This window comes from Histomonas meleagridis (genome assembly GCF_020186115.1).
Source record: "Histomonas meleagridis strain 2922-C6/04-10x chromosome Unknown contig_9, whole genome shotgun sequence".
NCBI lineage: Eukaryota > Parabasalia > Tritrichomonadida > Dientamoebidae > Histomonas > Histomonas meleagridis.
Window position 1 is genome coordinate 1,000,783 of NW_027150923.1, and position 16,854 is coordinate 1,017,636.

A 16,854-nucleotide genomic window follows, 5' to 3' on the forward strand; every position below is an offset into this window, starting at 1 on the left:
TTGCTTTTCTCTTTTTAAATTAAAAAAACGTATTTCAATTGAAAAAAAACCGTTTATATATTGAAAATTTATCGTACGAAAAAAAATTAAAAACAACAAAAATCTTTAATTACCAAAAATCTTTAGATTGACAAAAAACAACGCTTTATTAAAACTATAAAAGTTTAATCTATAATTACAAAATTCTTGCAATAATTCAATTTATGAGATTACATGGGATACATATCGTATTCTTCTGGTGGAGGAGCTAATAAAGAAAATAAATGTGTTATTAGCTCTTCATCAACTTCACTTTCGGCCACTATATTGGGTCCATCATTTTTTTCAAATTCTTCGATGAAAAGATTTCCTAAGTTTATTGAGTTCATTTTTCCCCAAAGATCAATTAAAGCTTTAATAATTTCAGTTTTTACATCCATTTGATCACTTTCAAGAAGATCGAGTATGATTTTGATAGATTTACACAAAAGTGGCACTAATTGTACACCTGAATTAATAATTATTACAAAGATTTCACTGGCTAAAATTTTGGTTGAAAATGACATATTTTTATTCTCAAGAATAGCATCGAAAATATGAGCATCGTTAAATATGTATATGAAATCAAGGCTTTGCCTGCAAAAATCACGTATGAATGAAAGTATTTCACTTTGCAATTGAGGTGATTCTTCGTTACTGAGTATTTTAGTAAGTAAAGAAGGTTGACCAAAGTTGATCCACAGTTGTTTTGCGGCTTTAGTGTCAATTCGAAGAAGAACAATATGAAAAATGGATATTGAAATAATCCTAGTGGTTTCATCATTTATGGAAAATTGGGCTTGAAGCCAAAGAATAAGCTTGACAAGGTATTTTTGATTGTTTGCATCAATTATGAAATTGGTTGGAGAAGGATATAAATTGAAAACATAATAAAAAAGAAGGAGAAAATAATTGCTTTGAGCTCTTAGGTCAGCGTTATCAAGAATTATTGCGATTAAAGGGATGAAAAAATTATCAGCAAAATCAAATTTATTGCGAATAGCAAATAGAAGAATGGAAGCAAATTGAATTGGTGCCACAGAAAAATTATTGATAATGAAATCAAGGTATGGATAATCAAAAACATTTTTATAATCAAAAATAATATAGTAAAATATAGTCACGAATTGTTGTTGAGCGTTGAGAGGAAACGAAGGAAATATTGGAAGGATTAATTGTATAAAATTTAAATCTTTGAGAATATTTGTGATATTTGTCGAATATTTTGCTAAAACATCAATAAAATGGAATGCCAATGAAACGATTTCAGGAATTTCGTTGCTCATAATAATTTGTATGAGATTTGGAATAACAGAATTTTGAATAATTAAATTTCTTATCATAAAATTCCCATACAACTTGATATCAGGAATATCACTTAACGATTCCCCTATTTTATCATGATCATTAGAATTGAACCCGTCAATGAAATTCATAATCTTATTTTTTAAAAATTCATAAAAGCCATCAATATCCATTTGTGGGGCTAAAGGCTCTATCTGTGTATTGTCGTCTAAAACTTTGCTTAGTTCAAAATCGATGAGCTTTCCCTTGTATGTTGACATCTTTTTAACGTTCCTGTGACTTTAGGTTCAAAAAAAAGAAAGTTTGTATATTTAAAGTGTTATTTCATTATTTTTTTTTATAATTTTATAATCTTTCCCCTCACCCCCTTAATAAAGTTGATACTATTTTAACTTCATACAAATAATTCGTTGGCCAAATGTTTTTATTTCTCTCATCTAGAAATAAAGTAACAGACCAGTATGGACAAAAAAGCATTAAAATCATTTATTTATTAACATTGTTTATTATGAAGGTTTCATTTGTTAGTAACAAGAAGATTGACACTTTTTTTCAACATACTATTTAATAAGATGTTTTTGTTTCTACTAAGCTTTATTAATTGTTCATTTTATGAAGTATGTTTCAAAACATCAGAAGGTGTATGTCCAGAAGATATTGAAACAATAAGTGATTGGACTAAATTTAAGGAACAAGAAGGTTTCAGTAATTATCGAATTTACATTATAAGTTCGCCTAATTTACCAGCAAATGTTAATACAGATAACGTGGATAAATGTATCAATTTAGAATTTGTCGGTAAAAGTTCAAATTCCTTATTAAAGATCAAAATGAAAGAAACAATTCATTATACATTTGACTCATTAAATTTCACTGTGATGGGAGAACAAGGTGAAACAGATAACATGAACGCTAAGTCATTGACTCTGATTAATTCAAAGCCAACAAAGAAAATTTCTCTTAATGCGAATAGCCTTTGCACAGATGGTTCTTATTTGGATTCTTTCAGTTCCATCTCAACTTCTAATCTTTCATTAACTTCAGAATTAAAATCAACCCAAGAAATTCAAATGACCTCATTTTACAAGAACTATATTTCAATCAATGTTGACAAAGATTCTTTTAATCTTAATTTTACAAAAACACAACTTAAAATACAAAATCAAGATTCAACATTATCATTTTCTTTTGTCAACCAATGTCCTTTCCAATTATATTTCAATAACGTTGATGGAGATACAAAATTATCCATTACTGACATTAATTTACTTCAAAGTCAAGAAAGTGATATTCAGATTTATTCACAATCTCTTGATGTTACATCAACAACTTTAGATACGCTCACTCCAATAAAGCTTTACATGGACCATCTTGTCGCAAGTTTTGAAAATAGTTGTCCAAATTATCTTTTCTCATTCAATGATCTCCCTTCCGAATCCACATCATCATCAAAGATATCTATAAGTTCTTACAGTCCAACAATTGGCGAAATCATTGTTGGAGAAAACCAAAATGTTTTACTTCCCTCGTCACTTTTTGTCACAAATTTGACTGGAGGAAGTTCAACGATACATGTAAAGAATTTAAATGCAAAAGTGCTCCGAAGCTCATGTGATGAACCAACAAAATCATTCGTAATTGTTGATGAAGGTACTACAACAATTGACGAAATAATACAACTTTCAGGCGATCTTACTCTTACAAAGTTTAATGTTGGCAATGGTTTTGAAGGAATAATTATTCCAATTGAAGATAGTTACTCACTTATTGCAGCTTACACAATTAATGCACAAGAGTACGTTGGTACGAAGACTTTACTTTATGGTTTTAAATTCTATAACGATTTTAATGATTTTGATTTTAATCAAGTAACAACATTTTCAGAATCAGACAAGAAACTCATTTACTCCCAAACCGAGGTCCTTAAGGAAGGAACCTTTGATCTTTATGAAGATCATACAATTTCAAGTTATGACATATCATTATCATTTGATGGGCAAAATCATGTTTACTTTGAACACAGTGCAGATCTTTCATATGTTTCTTTAATAGTATCATATCCTAACTATGACGGAGAGTTTGGAATTAACAATTGGCAATCGCAAATAAGAGATGTTACCAAAGATGTCACGTTCATAATCGAAGAACCCATTAATTCCACCACAGCAATCGACATTGAGAACCAAAACAAGATTGTTTCAATGAAGTTTATTGGCGTTCCTACCACCGAAACGTTACAAATTCACGTCCAAAACATTGGAAACTTTCCGCGATATTTCGAATCATCCGATTTATCCATAAATGTTATTGATGCTTCGCCGTCTATTCGTGGCGTTACACATACTATAACATTAATCAGCACAACAATTTCGAAATCTCTTTCTGCAACAAGTTTCAGCAAAATTGAAGCAACATTTGATTCACTTTCATCTTTTAACTTTGAAAATGCAACAAACTCTGTAATAACTTTGTACCCACAAGAGAATGCAAATATAATTCGTTTCGAAAATGGTCAATGGGAATTTGGAAACACAAAAAAACTTTCGAATTCTCTTCAAAACAAAATAACTATTGATGGTACACATTATTCTTCACTTCAAATCGATATTGCACAATCAACTACATCTTATTCTGCATTAAATGTAGTTAATGTTAATGAAATAAGTGTTTCTGGAAATTGGTCTATTGTTCATGTTCCGGCTTTAATCATTCAGAACATCAAAGATGAATCAATTTTGATTAACGATCATTTTTCAACCGTCGTTCCGATAACTTTTTCAGACGAAATTTCAGACAAAACGGTTTACTTCGATTCAAATTTGAATGAGCTTCAAATCATCGACACTTTTCCATACGATGAATTATCATTGAATATGTTAACGGTCAGCAATCGTGTAAACCTCAGAATTCCAAAGATTGATGTGAAAGGAGATATAAAAATTTATGGAGAATTAGTGATTGACTCAGTAAATGTTTCGAATGAGGCATCACTTGTAGTCAACGATGCAACCGTTAGTTCTTTAATGATGAAAGGAAAAAGTTATTTAGATTCACCAGGAACATTAATTAAATCTGTTACAATGGAAATGAACTATGACTTAACTCCATGCATTAGTAACTTCCATGATGATGAAATTACAACTCTTTCACTATCATCAAATTCATCAAAATCACAATGGGCTGAAATAATTTGTGGCGGCTCAGATTTCCAATGTAATGCATTTGTAGAACGAGCATTTGTCCAACGAGACATTTATAGTTGGAAATGCATCCAAAGAGGAACAGGCCAATGTCTTTCGGTGGACGTTAAGATAAAAAGTGACGAAACTTCAGGAAACAATAGCAAAATCGGATTGGCGATTAAAATAACAGTTGGAGGACTGCTTATCATTGGCGTTGTTGTTGTTATATATGTGTTTGTTGTGAGGAAGAGAATGAACAAATATAGTAAGATTAAAAGCGAAGATAAGGAAGAGTTGGGATACGAAACACTTTGAAATAAATTAGTTTTACGAATTGTTTTTTGTTACTATGTAAAAGGTGATGAAGATGCTTTGATTTTCAAAAATTTTAATAAACTTTAATTCTAGATAATTTTGTTTTTCATCAAAAAATGTTGTAAAAGGAAAATATATAATTTTAACTTCATTTTGTAATTATGGAAAGTGGGTATAATTTGTTAGATTAGTTATGTTCAGAAATTTCATTCTTTTCCAAATAATTATATATATTCACTCTAAATCATACAATATGTTGAAAATATATTCTGATTATGTTCGATTTTAATGTTAAAAAAAGATTGACATCATAAAGCCATTCTGAAGCAGCTCACTATTATTTTTCATTACAACTAGTAATAATGTTGCCAAAGCATGATTTAAAAACCGACAACCCCAATATGAAAGGAGGGATGAATATTAATGATATAAATTTTTTATTGTTTTATTTAAAGTTTTAATATTTAGTCATATTTTTTGGTGTTTATGATTGACCATCTTTAAATGGTCATATAGAAATAGTTAAATTACTTATTGAACAGAATGGAATTGATATTAAAGCTAGATGTATTTAATATTTAAATTATTTAATACCTGCATATGATAATCCAGAAGTAATCGAATTACTTCTTGAGCAAGAAGATATTGATATTAATGCCACAGATAATATTAATATGTTTTACATGATATTTCAAAATAATATTTGGAAATTATTTAAATTATTTAGAACAGCTCTTATCTTAGCATCTTCAAAAGGTCATACAGAAATAGTCGAATTACTTCTTGAACAAGATGGAATTGATATTGATGCTGAAGATAATATTTATTTTAACAATATAATGTTCCAAAATAATATTTGGGAAACATTTAAATTATTTCAAACATCACTTATGTTAGCAAATAAAAAAGGTAATGATGAAATAGTTAAGTTAATTAGTGACATGACTTAATTATAATAAAATCCCAAATCGTTAAAGGAAATAAAAACTCAAATCGAGAAAAACTGATAATAAAACATAATTAACTCAATATGGGATTTTTTAGCCAAAAAAAAAGAAGTTCATTTTAAAATATTTTTAAAAAGAATATTCCTCAATTACTGTGTTTCTTCTTGTTGAGGCGATGGTGTTTTTTCTTCTGAAACTTGATTTACATCTGGAATATATTCGCCTAAATTTCCAGTTCCAGTGTTATCTACAGGATGATTATCTGCAGTATGATCTTTGAGGCACCTAACTGTCCACTTCCTTATTTCAGAGAAGTTATCTTTGATCGCTGGATAGTATTGTGACATTGCGCTTGAAAACTCATTTGTTGTTGAAACTGTCACATACCCACTGTTTTGGAACATTGCATTAATTGAAGACTTACACTTTGATATAAGAATTCTTAATTGTCTTGTATTGATAACAACTGAGTCATTAATCCAACCAATTCCACAAACAAGGGATCTTTTCCAATCATCTTCATCGCCTCTTAATATAAATGATTTTATTGTCAGCAAAATATCGTTGTTAATAGCTTTGGAATGATGTCTTCTATGTTTACAAGCGGAAGAGGCCAATGTGTTTTGAATCTTCAAGTAAGCAGCCTTGTCAACGTCATTGATTAAATCCCAAAACATGGGGATATTCTGTGAATTATCAGATTCCATCGCCAAAATTCACCGTTTTATTCAAACGGTCATCAAAAGTGACGACAGCCGAATGCACTTTTGAATTACAGTTCAACCGTTTACTTCTTTATGACGACAGAAAGCAGTCATTGATATTTTGACCTTATAACTAACTAATAAAATATAACATTACATTTGATTTTTTTCCTGAGAATTCTCGCATTTTTGGAAATCATCAAGACAATTTCGAGATATTTCTATTTTAACATTTTGAATTCATTTATCAGTTGTATTGAATAGATTTTACGGTTATAATTTTGCTCGCTATCGCCAAAATTTTTTTGTTGAATTTTACACATTAGGTAGTTATTATTTATCAGAACGAGATATTGTTCTGTCATTTCTGATTTTTAGTTAAGACTTATCGCGAAGAAAAAATTTTAGTGCCTTTAAGTCCTTCAAATATCTAACAGACTTAGTTAAAAAACCCTGAAAATTGCTAATGTGAAAAAACAAAAATTTTTGAAAATTGCCAGGATCGATTTTAATAAAACCTACAAAATGTTAAAAAGTTGCTATCAGTTGTTAGTCAAAAACAAATGATGGAGTCAATTTTTGCTTCCAGAATGTTCAGTATAATATGCATTTAAAAAAATTTCATTGGATATCAACACAAAAACTGCTTACAAGCTCAAAATTTTTGTCTATGTACATTTTTGTTCATTGTAAATATTTAAAATTTAACATTTTTTCAGCATTAAACATTACATTATATCCATTGTTAGCTTCATTTGAAAAAAATTTAAACAAAGCTAAAACAATTTGAGATTCATTATCATTCCATATTTCATAAGATATTAAAATCGATTTAAAACCAAAATTAAAGCAATAAACTGTTTACAATCCATTATTTCATAATATCAAATATCAAAAAAAGAAATTAAAGCAATAAACTGTTTACAATCCATTTCATAATATCAAATATCAAAAAAAGAAATTAAAGCAATAAGCTGTTTACAATCCATTATTTCATAATATCAAATTAAAAACCAAAATCAAAATAAAAAACTGTTTATATTCTATTAGCAATCCATCTTATAATTTTATTAGCATCTCCGCATGCCAATATTCTATCATTTAATATCTGAATATTATTAATTTTAAACTTCGCCTCCAGCGTTGAAGTTTCGTTCGGTTTTAATGTGTTAAACATCACAACATTTCCATTATCAGTACTTATGACGAATATATTATCGATTGAAGAAATCGAAGTTATTCCACATCCCAAATTATATATACAAATTTTCTCAAAATTTTTCCGTATGTCACAAATTCCGGCGACTCCGCCATTCGCGCAAAACACTAACATTCCATTCTTATGATCTACTTTCAAATGTGTCACTACTCCCCAATCTTTCTCTAATTCGATTGGCATGATGAAATTATTCAACACGTCGACAACAAATAACCCGACAACTGTTGATATCGCTAATAAAGTGTCACTATTTAGCCAAGCAATCGCAATAATTTGATGTTTCATGTCAATGGATATCGCAGGATCAGAGCACCATTTGCTCGAATCGAAGCTATATATGTCGATATAGTTCGAACAAATTGCAATTCGCATTCCATTGGTCGAAAATGCTGAACATGAAATTTTCCCATGTGTTAAAGATTGGAATGTGTACAAGTTAACGCCCAATTGTTGGTCATACAACACACAGAATTGTGTAGAGACAGCTAAAAATAAGTGAAAGTCTGGATGTGGTATTAATTCGAAAAATTCAATTTGTTGTATCGTCTTATCAAACTCAGTCACTTCGATATTTTGTGGCCCTTTGATTGTGATCTTTAAAACTTTCTTATTAGCGCTTACAATCATGTTCTTAGGATTTGATGGCAACGCGAAGAACGTTTTCAACTCATCGAATTGTATCGGCAAAACTTCAGACGAACCCACTGAAATTAAACCGTTTCTTGAAATTGGCGGTATTCCGAGTTTTTGAATTGAGCTTTCCTGAATACTTTGAAACAGGTTACGGTTATTAACGTGCTCGTTTTGTATTAAATTTATTAAAAGATTTTCATTTTGAGTTAAGTTCTCATGAGGCAAAATTGAAGGACAATTTAATGCTATTTGATAATATTTTAATGATCTTAACATCGAAGCGAATCTAATATTAATTAAATATTCTTGCCAATTTTTATCACCATTTTGAGTGAAATATGAAGATTCATTTAAAAACTTATGAAATATTAATAACATAATTAACAAACGATTTCTTTCTAATGTCGAAACGTAGAAAATTGGGTCTTGTGAGAAGCTAATTAATAAATGTGGAACTGAATCAGGGAAACGAGGCGACGTAAAATCGACGTCGAATAATGAACAAGATTTATAATCGAGTGTATTATAATCGATTATTTCATTCGTTTTACTTATTAATTGTAATAACAATGAATGTAAATATGACCAAAGAGAAACTACAAATGATCCGAATAAAATGGAATGAACAAATCCATCATTAGGTAATGATTTAATTGTTTGTGAATCAAGTGATATTTTCTTATGTGAATCAATCATAACAAATAAAGATACACATAAATCAATTAGTTGTTTGGGCGTTAATGGTAATGGTATTGATCGTAAGAATTGGATCGAACAATAATCAATGAATAATGATAATTGTTCTTTGATAAAAATTTGGAATTTGTTCGGAAGCTTTTGATAATTATTAATATATGTATGAAAATGTAATATACAAAAACTAATGTCTTCTTCTTCATCATTAAGTTTATCATTATATAATAATTGGAATTTTTCACATTGATAAAATAGAAATTCATTAAAAATAGTAACTTTTTCTTCTTCTTTTTCATTAATAATAACTTTTTCTTCTTCATTTTTATCACTTTTTTCACTTTTATCACTTTCACTTTCGGAATCTGAACTCCAATCACTTTCATCATAATCATCATCAATGTCCCAATTATTAGCACCGCCAAAGTCAAATACAGAAGTTGTCTTTACTTGTTGTATTGGTTCCATTATTTCTTTTTCAGATATTTCTTCTTCTTCTTCGACTTTATTTTCGACTTCGAATGTTGATCTAACAAATGTATATGGACATTCATTGAAATGTATTAAATAATTCGCTAAAGGTATTAATCCATCGTTTAATAAATTTGATATTAATTCGGATAAAATGTCATTTTTCTTAGTAATATAATTATAAATTTCATATAATACAATTCGACGATCTCCGAATTTCGAAATATTTTTATTTTTATTCTTTTCTAAAATTACATTTTTTAATAATATTTCATTATCATTATTCTTAATTAAGTTCGAAATTATTATTGGTATTATATCATCATTCCATTTTGCATCTTTTAAAAATGTTATAATATTTTTCGAGTTATAATTTGACTTTTCTACTAATCTTAAAATCAAAAACGCAGTTAATAAATCATGCATTTTACCAGTGATGACACTTATACATGAATTAATATCATTCACTAATAAGAATAAAGCTGCAGCCATTTCATAGTTTTGATGAGATAATGATGAATATGCATTCTTTAATGCACTCTTACGCCATTTCTCTTGTTTAAAATCATGACTAAAGAAATTCGAACGTGGTCCATCACCTAAAACGTTATATAACTTTGATATTTTTGATTGATTACCCATTGCTATATAATATAAAGCAACTAAATCAACTTTTTGGAATGTTTTCCAAGTGTTTTCTAATGCAGACTTAACAATTAATTCTAATAAGTTATGTTGATGAATACAAATAGGGATATAAAACTTAGATAAATTAATCGTATTAATAATTGGTATTAAATATTTAATAATTTGTGATTGACGTGAACTAAATGAACACCAAATAACTGATGAAGAATTTGGACTTTGATTAATAATTGATAATAAATATCGCATTCCAAATAAGTCAATATCTTCTTTAATTGATAATAACTTTTTGGAATATTCTTGAAATTCATTTTTACTTGTTTCGGGTAACTTTAATGCATCTGGAATTGGATATTGATTTGGTATCGCAGGGATTTGTTGAGGTTTATAATTATTTAAGTTATTAATTTGCGTAAATTCTAATAAATAAAACATCGTCGATTGAATTACATCAATTAAATTTTCATTTAAGTTTATAATATCATTGGAATTTATTAAATAATTTATGTTATTTTCTTCATTGTTATTATTTGTGATTGGTTTCGGTAATATAAATGAAGGAAATATTTGGAAATGATTTTGATTTATAATTAGAAAATGATTTATGTCACTAATTATCATATTTGTAATTTTATGTTTTGATGAAATTTTTGTTATCTCATTTGATATGTGATAAATGTTTTCATTATCATATGCATAAAGTTGTCCACTTAATAAATTCTCATGACAATAAAAACCTTTTAAATTAGAGAATTTGATTTTATGTTGAAGTACAAAACATTCATTGATATTATTCCAAAATTCAATTTCATTATTCGAATATATTATAAACGTCGAAAATGAAATTGATAAAATTTTTTCGATTTTTCCTTTTCGTTGTTCACATTTAATAACTTTCATCGATGGAAGTAAATATATAATTATTTGTTCATTATCATTTAAAATTAATAAAAATTGATTTAAATATTCTAATGAAAATGAATATAAATCAATTTTCTCATTAAACTTAAATTCGTTTTCGTCAGATATTAAAGAATAATTTGTTAATATATATAACTTTTTAGAATTTTTTGCATAATAAAATGATTTAAATGAATCAAATTTAGGAAATTTGAATTCGTTTTTCTCTTTAGTTTTCGTATTATATGAAAATAATAAATTTTCTTTTAAGTATATTAACTCATTAGAATTTATCCAAATTGCATTTCCAACCAATTTATTTAGCATAATTGGCTTCTCATATGGGCCAAGTATTGGCCATATAATGATTATCCCACTTGAATCAAGTGTAAAAAGCCAATTTGATAACGGCGCAAATTGTGATTGAATAATTGGTTTATCATGGAAAAGAAAAGTCCGTGGTTCCCTAGACACAATATCAATAGAATTATTTTCAATTAAAAAGGCTTCTGTTCCTAAATTTGTTCGATATGCAGCATATAATTTCCGTTTTTCATTTTTCCCTAAAAGGGGTAATTTTGGCGGTTGTATCGGCTGGCAATTTTCGTTTATTTCAATTTTATGGATTTTGTTTTGGCAGACAAAAATGATTTTAGTTGGAACATGCATTTTGCTATCAATTAAAAAAGGATAATGTAAAAACATACCCATTGTTGGTACTTTAAATGAAGATGTAATTGAAAATGTGGAAAATTGTGAAAGTTCCCAAATACGTAATATATAATCATTTGTAATTGTAAGAAAAGCAGGTTTTGATGGATGAAAATCAAACATAATAATTGGAGAGCTATGACGTATGACAGTGGTATATGAAGGAGAAACAGAAAATACAAATATTGTTACAAGAGTTTTGAAATCATGTGATGCTAAAAGAGATGCATCAAAATTAAAGCTGCAAAAAGAAGAACTGGAACAAGCTTTGTTACTACTAGTTCCAAAATCAGAAAGAGAACATTTAAATAATCCATTTTTGTTTGAATAAAAAATATCTCTACGAACTGAATTCCATGCAATGCATGTAGCAGGAGAACCTAATTTAATTGTTTTTGTATTTTGCCAAGTTGAATCTTGAAAATGCCAAAAACAACAATTTGATTCAACATCACATGATATAATATCGCATCCGTGATTTTCAAATGCTACGGTACAGACATCGCTTTTATGTCCGTTTAATATCGAAATAATTTCTCTTCCTTCATATAAAACAATAATTAAATTTGAAGATGAATATGCAAGAAGAAGACCAACTTGAACATCTGAAAATGAAATGGAATTTGGAAATTGAGAATTATGAGAATAAGAAAAATTTACTGGTTCGATTTGATCTAAAATGGCTTCTTTTCCATCCATTTGTTATTTTTGACATATATTATTAAAAATTTCACTGAAAATTTTTTTTGGCGCATTATAAAGAAAAACATTACAATGAATTCTCAATTTCGCAACCATTTCTACGCTTACGTTAAAGCAACGAAATGAAAATTTAAATTTTATATTTATCGATTTTTATTAATTTCAAAAAAATTACTCAGAAACCATAAAGTGTTCTGCCTTGGCGCTTAAGTGCATAAACAACATCCATTGCTGTAACTGTCTTCCTTCTTGCATGTTCTGTATATGTGACTGAATCACGGATTACATTTTCAAGGAAATGACGAAGAACTCCACGAATTTCTTCATAGATGTCACCACTGATACGCTTGACACCACCACGTCGAGCTAATCTTCTGATAGCTGGCTTTGTAATACCTTGGATGTTTTCACGCATAACCTTCCTATGACGCTTAGCACCTCCCTTACCGAGACCTTTACCACCTTTTCCTCTTCCGGACATTTATTTTTATGGAATGATCATTTCACGAAACTTTGGCGGCAAAGCAAATTTTAATGCCATTATGCTCCAATATATTTTGAATGAATTTTAAGTAATCAACTTTTTGACATAAAAGTGCCAATAAATTTTTGCTTTTGTTCTAAGATCTTCTAAATCATCATCAAATTCTATTACCGACAATTTACACGATTTTCAAACTTCTTGGGTTTCTATTTAATCATACTTAGGGAAAACTATCTTGAGAAAAACAAATTTATTTATTAAAAAACATGTTTCACTCATAATATGTTTTTTTCTATTCCCTTACTCGTTTCTGGACTTGCTTGTGCTTCACTTTTAATGCTTGTCTTGTTTCGATACTGAATGTTTTCTTGTTCATCATTTTGCCAAATAATAGGAAGTGGTTCTGATGATATGTCATTGGCTGTAGTTAAGTCATTGTCATCATTCATCAAATATTTATATGAATCTGAGTCTGAAGAATAAGAAGAATTTGAATCTGACTTTTTGAAATCTTTTGTTGGTTCAGTCATGTCTGTCCTCATATCTAAAACACGCGCCATTTCACGTGCAATAGATTGTCGTTCTGGTGGGAGGATAGGACCAAACTTATCAACTTGACTGACAATTTTACATTCAATAACATCATCTTTATGAACACCTTGACTTTGCAATGTCATTGAAGGTGTTAATACTTCTCCATTGTGAAACAAATATACCTTTTCGTTGTTAAAACATGAAAATTGTAAAAGATTTGATAAGTCAGCAGCCGTAGCAGAATACCTTGTTACTACTGGTAAAATTGCGCCGGGTAGCCATTGAATTCTGACCTTTAATTCGTCGCTCATAGCTTCTTTTTTGGGGATTTAAGATTCTGGAATGCTTCTATCAAAAAGTTATCACATTCCGGGGATTTAATTCAATTTTGTGATAAACAATGGACCATTGGAAAAATCAATTCGTACGCACTGAAAATTGGCGGTTGATTTAGGTTATCTGTCTGGCAAAAATTGACAGACGATCACTCAGAAAAATATAAAATTTGAACGTTTTTAGTAAAAATAACTGTAAATCATCCTTTTATATGGAAGGCATATTTCGTTTTGAAATGAAAATACTTATAATGATATAACTCAATGATTTTATATCTTTATTTCATTAAGGGCAAAATTTTACGGGAAAAACATTTTTCAAGGATTATAAAATGATTGATTAAATCTTAAACTCTATATCAGCGCTACATTTCGAGATATTAAATATATTCAAATTTTCATATTTCCTTCAATTTATCAAGTAAAAAAACATTCCTTGATTGCGTGATAGAAAATCAACTGATCGATGCCATTTAATTTTTAAACAAATAGTCCTTATCACGATTAAATTTGTCGTATGTTTCAATATTTGCTCAAAAAAAAAAAAAAAAAAAAAATCTGAAACCGTTATTATACTTATTAAACGTTCTACATTAACAATAAGAATTTTTTGCTTCTTGTTACCATGATCTAATATCTCATTCTATGCTTTTGCATTGATGGTTGCTGCGTATGCGATACTTTATTTTTGATCAAATTTCAGTTTTCAAATAATAATGCATAAATATCCAAAACACCTTTATTTTGTTATAGCACTAACTGTTCTATGCGAATTTGAATCTCAAATTGCTCTAACATATCCAAACAAAAGAAATGCTGATAAATTATCAATTTTAAAATCACCAACAAAAAACAATTGTAAAGAAGAAACTTACGACATTATATATCACACTTATCAACAAAATTCATTCCCATTCACAATATTTACACATTTGCGATATCATTTTATTACATTTTACTTTGGGGCGCCCTAAATTTTCCAGAATGGAAAATCTTTTGGCTGAACTCAATGAACTTCTTAGCCAAAAGAAATTACTTGAACCAGAGCAGCGAATATTACCATATCTCTTTCAATTTGATGAAATCCTTCAGTCCCAAAACAAGTTATCAGATGCATTGTTTGAGTCAATTGAACAAGTTCTCATCAAATGTCTGAACATAAACAATGGAACACTTTCATTCCAATGTTCCATTATAATTGCAGAACATTTACTCAAGTTATATGACGGAGATCGAAAAATCAAAATATGGAATTTAATCACATCAATGACCACAAATCGAAACCCGCCCATAATATTTGCGACTGGTTATACGCTTAAGTCCATTGGTAAATATTCCAAATCTGTAACTCCCGGAGTCGTCGAATGCATATTAACACTCCCTCCATTTGAGTCCTACGGATATTTCCCACACGCGTTTTGTTTAGTCGGATGTTTTAAAGCGGCGTTGAACTCATTAAAAGGATATTCAGTTCGATGTTTTAATTTTGCGAAATATCAAATTTTAAATGGAAATGAACCAACGAAAATCATTTCGCTCAAACTTTTACGGAAACTTTTAAAGACAAAAGATATATCAATTCCCAAAATAATTCAAATCCTACAACAACTTTTCACTAATCAAATTTCACCGTTTGTTATTGATGAATCAGTTTATGTTATTTCGAAATGTGCAATTTCTCAAATCTCATTCACAGAAAAAGAAAATTTAAATGTTCGTAAAGGGGTGCCCCATATTTTGAATGCTTTACATGTCATTTCACAATTTCCGCAATTTTTCGATCAAATTTTAAGTCGTTTTCTATCGTTACTTAAACCAGAATTCATTCACTCGATTCGAACAGAGCTTTTCAATTTCATCATTAAATATAATATTAAATCGATTGGTACATTAGTTACATTACTTGGTTCAGATGTCCGTTCTGAATTATTCAATGAGATGGCCAAATATCAATTGAATTCCATAGAACATTTTGAAGTGATGCGAATGTTATCATTTAATTATGAAACATTAGCAGAAGTAACAGCACTTGCGATGCAACTTACTACGAAAAGAGATAATGCATCGCAAACTAAAGGCGCCGAATTTTTTTCTGATTTAGTACAAAATGATATTGAACTTTCATTAATGTTTTTAAATACTTCGATAACATATTTAGCAAATCCATCGACGAAAAATGAAATATATGGAATGTCAATAGTCTCTGCATCGATTTTATCATCTTCGACAACAAATCGAAATGGATTAATATCTATTGTCGAAGATAATATCATAAAATTCATCAAAGAAAGTTGGAAATGTAATAACATTTTCGATCCTATTTTTAAGTCTTCTTTTATATTATTAACGAGTTTACCGAAACGATTTGTGATCAAAAAACATATAAACAAAAACATTAAATTATTCATTGATTATATTAACAAAGAAAAGAATAAAAAAGATATTAATGTCAATGAATTAATCGAAATTGCGAATTCAATTTCATTATTTTTAACTGTACATAATAAGTTTTTGGATATAACATTGGAATTCTTTAGGTTAATTGTATCAAACACTTTCATACAAAGTTGGATGAATAAGTTTTGTCTCTTTTTAGTGTTTCCAATTTTGAAGTTAGAAACAGACGAATTAAATAAAATGTTTAATTGCATTGGCGAATTAATATTAAATTCGAAGCCTTCGAAAACATTAATTACATCAATGGTTAAGTCACCGTTAGTTACTGAAACGCAATTATTATATTTAACAAATGATAAAATTAAATTGTATCCAATTTTCACTGAAATTACATCAGAAGATTTAGCGAATTTACTTATGAAAAATTTTCCGAATTTTTTCATGTCAATTTCTGAGCAATGGAAAATACAATGGATCAATTGGTTAAATAACATATGTAATAATTCAATTATTGCCGTAGTATTAGTAATGACATTAATTAATAATGAAGTTACGCATAAATATATCAAAAAGTCGATAATTTATTCTCTTTTGAAATTTGCGTTTTCGATTGTTAATGATATCGAACTTCAATTAATTGCTGAATGTGTCGCACGAAT

General features: G+C 28.6%; 4 protein-coding genes across 4 annotated transcripts; 1 reads left to right on the plus strand and 3 right to left on the minus strand.

Moving 5' to 3' along the window:
• Positions 1 to 2,201: 2,201 nt before the first annotated feature.
• On the plus strand, positions 2,202 to 4,820 carry GO595_009506 (uncharacterized protein; the record flags this gene model as incomplete). Its single annotated transcript, XM_067923199.1, has 1 exon — positions 2,202 to 4,820. The coding sequence occupies one exon, from the start codon at positions 2,202 to 2,204 to the stop codon at positions 4,818 to 4,820; it is 2,619 nt and encodes an 872-aa protein (XP_067770508.1).
• Positions 4,821 to 5,916: 1,096 nt separating this feature from the next.
• GO595_009507 (potassium/sodium hyperpolarization-activated cyclic nucleotide-gated channel 1) lies at positions 5,917 to 6,474 on the minus strand (the record flags this gene model as incomplete). Its single annotated transcript, XM_067923200.1, has 1 exon — positions 5,917 to 6,474. The coding sequence occupies one exon, from the start codon at positions 6,472 to 6,474 to the stop codon at positions 5,917 to 5,919; it is 558 nt and encodes a 185-aa protein (XP_067770509.1).
• A 6,146-nt stretch (positions 6,475 to 12,620) lies between these two features.
• On the minus strand, positions 12,621 to 12,926 carry GO595_009508 (histone H4-3; the record flags this gene model as incomplete). Its single annotated transcript, XM_067923202.1, has 1 exon — positions 12,621 to 12,926. The coding sequence occupies one exon, from the start codon at positions 12,924 to 12,926 to the stop codon at positions 12,621 to 12,623; it is 306 nt and encodes a 101-aa protein (XP_067770510.1).
• Positions 12,927 to 13,204: 278 nt separating this feature from the next.
• On the minus strand, positions 13,205 to 13,774 carry GO595_009509 (uncharacterized protein; the record flags this gene model as incomplete). The annotated part of the gene is made up of 1 exon (XM_067923203.1): positions 13,205 to 13,774. The coding sequence occupies one exon, from the start codon at positions 13,772 to 13,774 to the stop codon at positions 13,205 to 13,207; it is 570 nt and encodes a 189-aa protein (XP_067770511.1).
• Between the last annotated feature and the right edge of the window lie 3,080 nt (positions 13,775 to 16,854).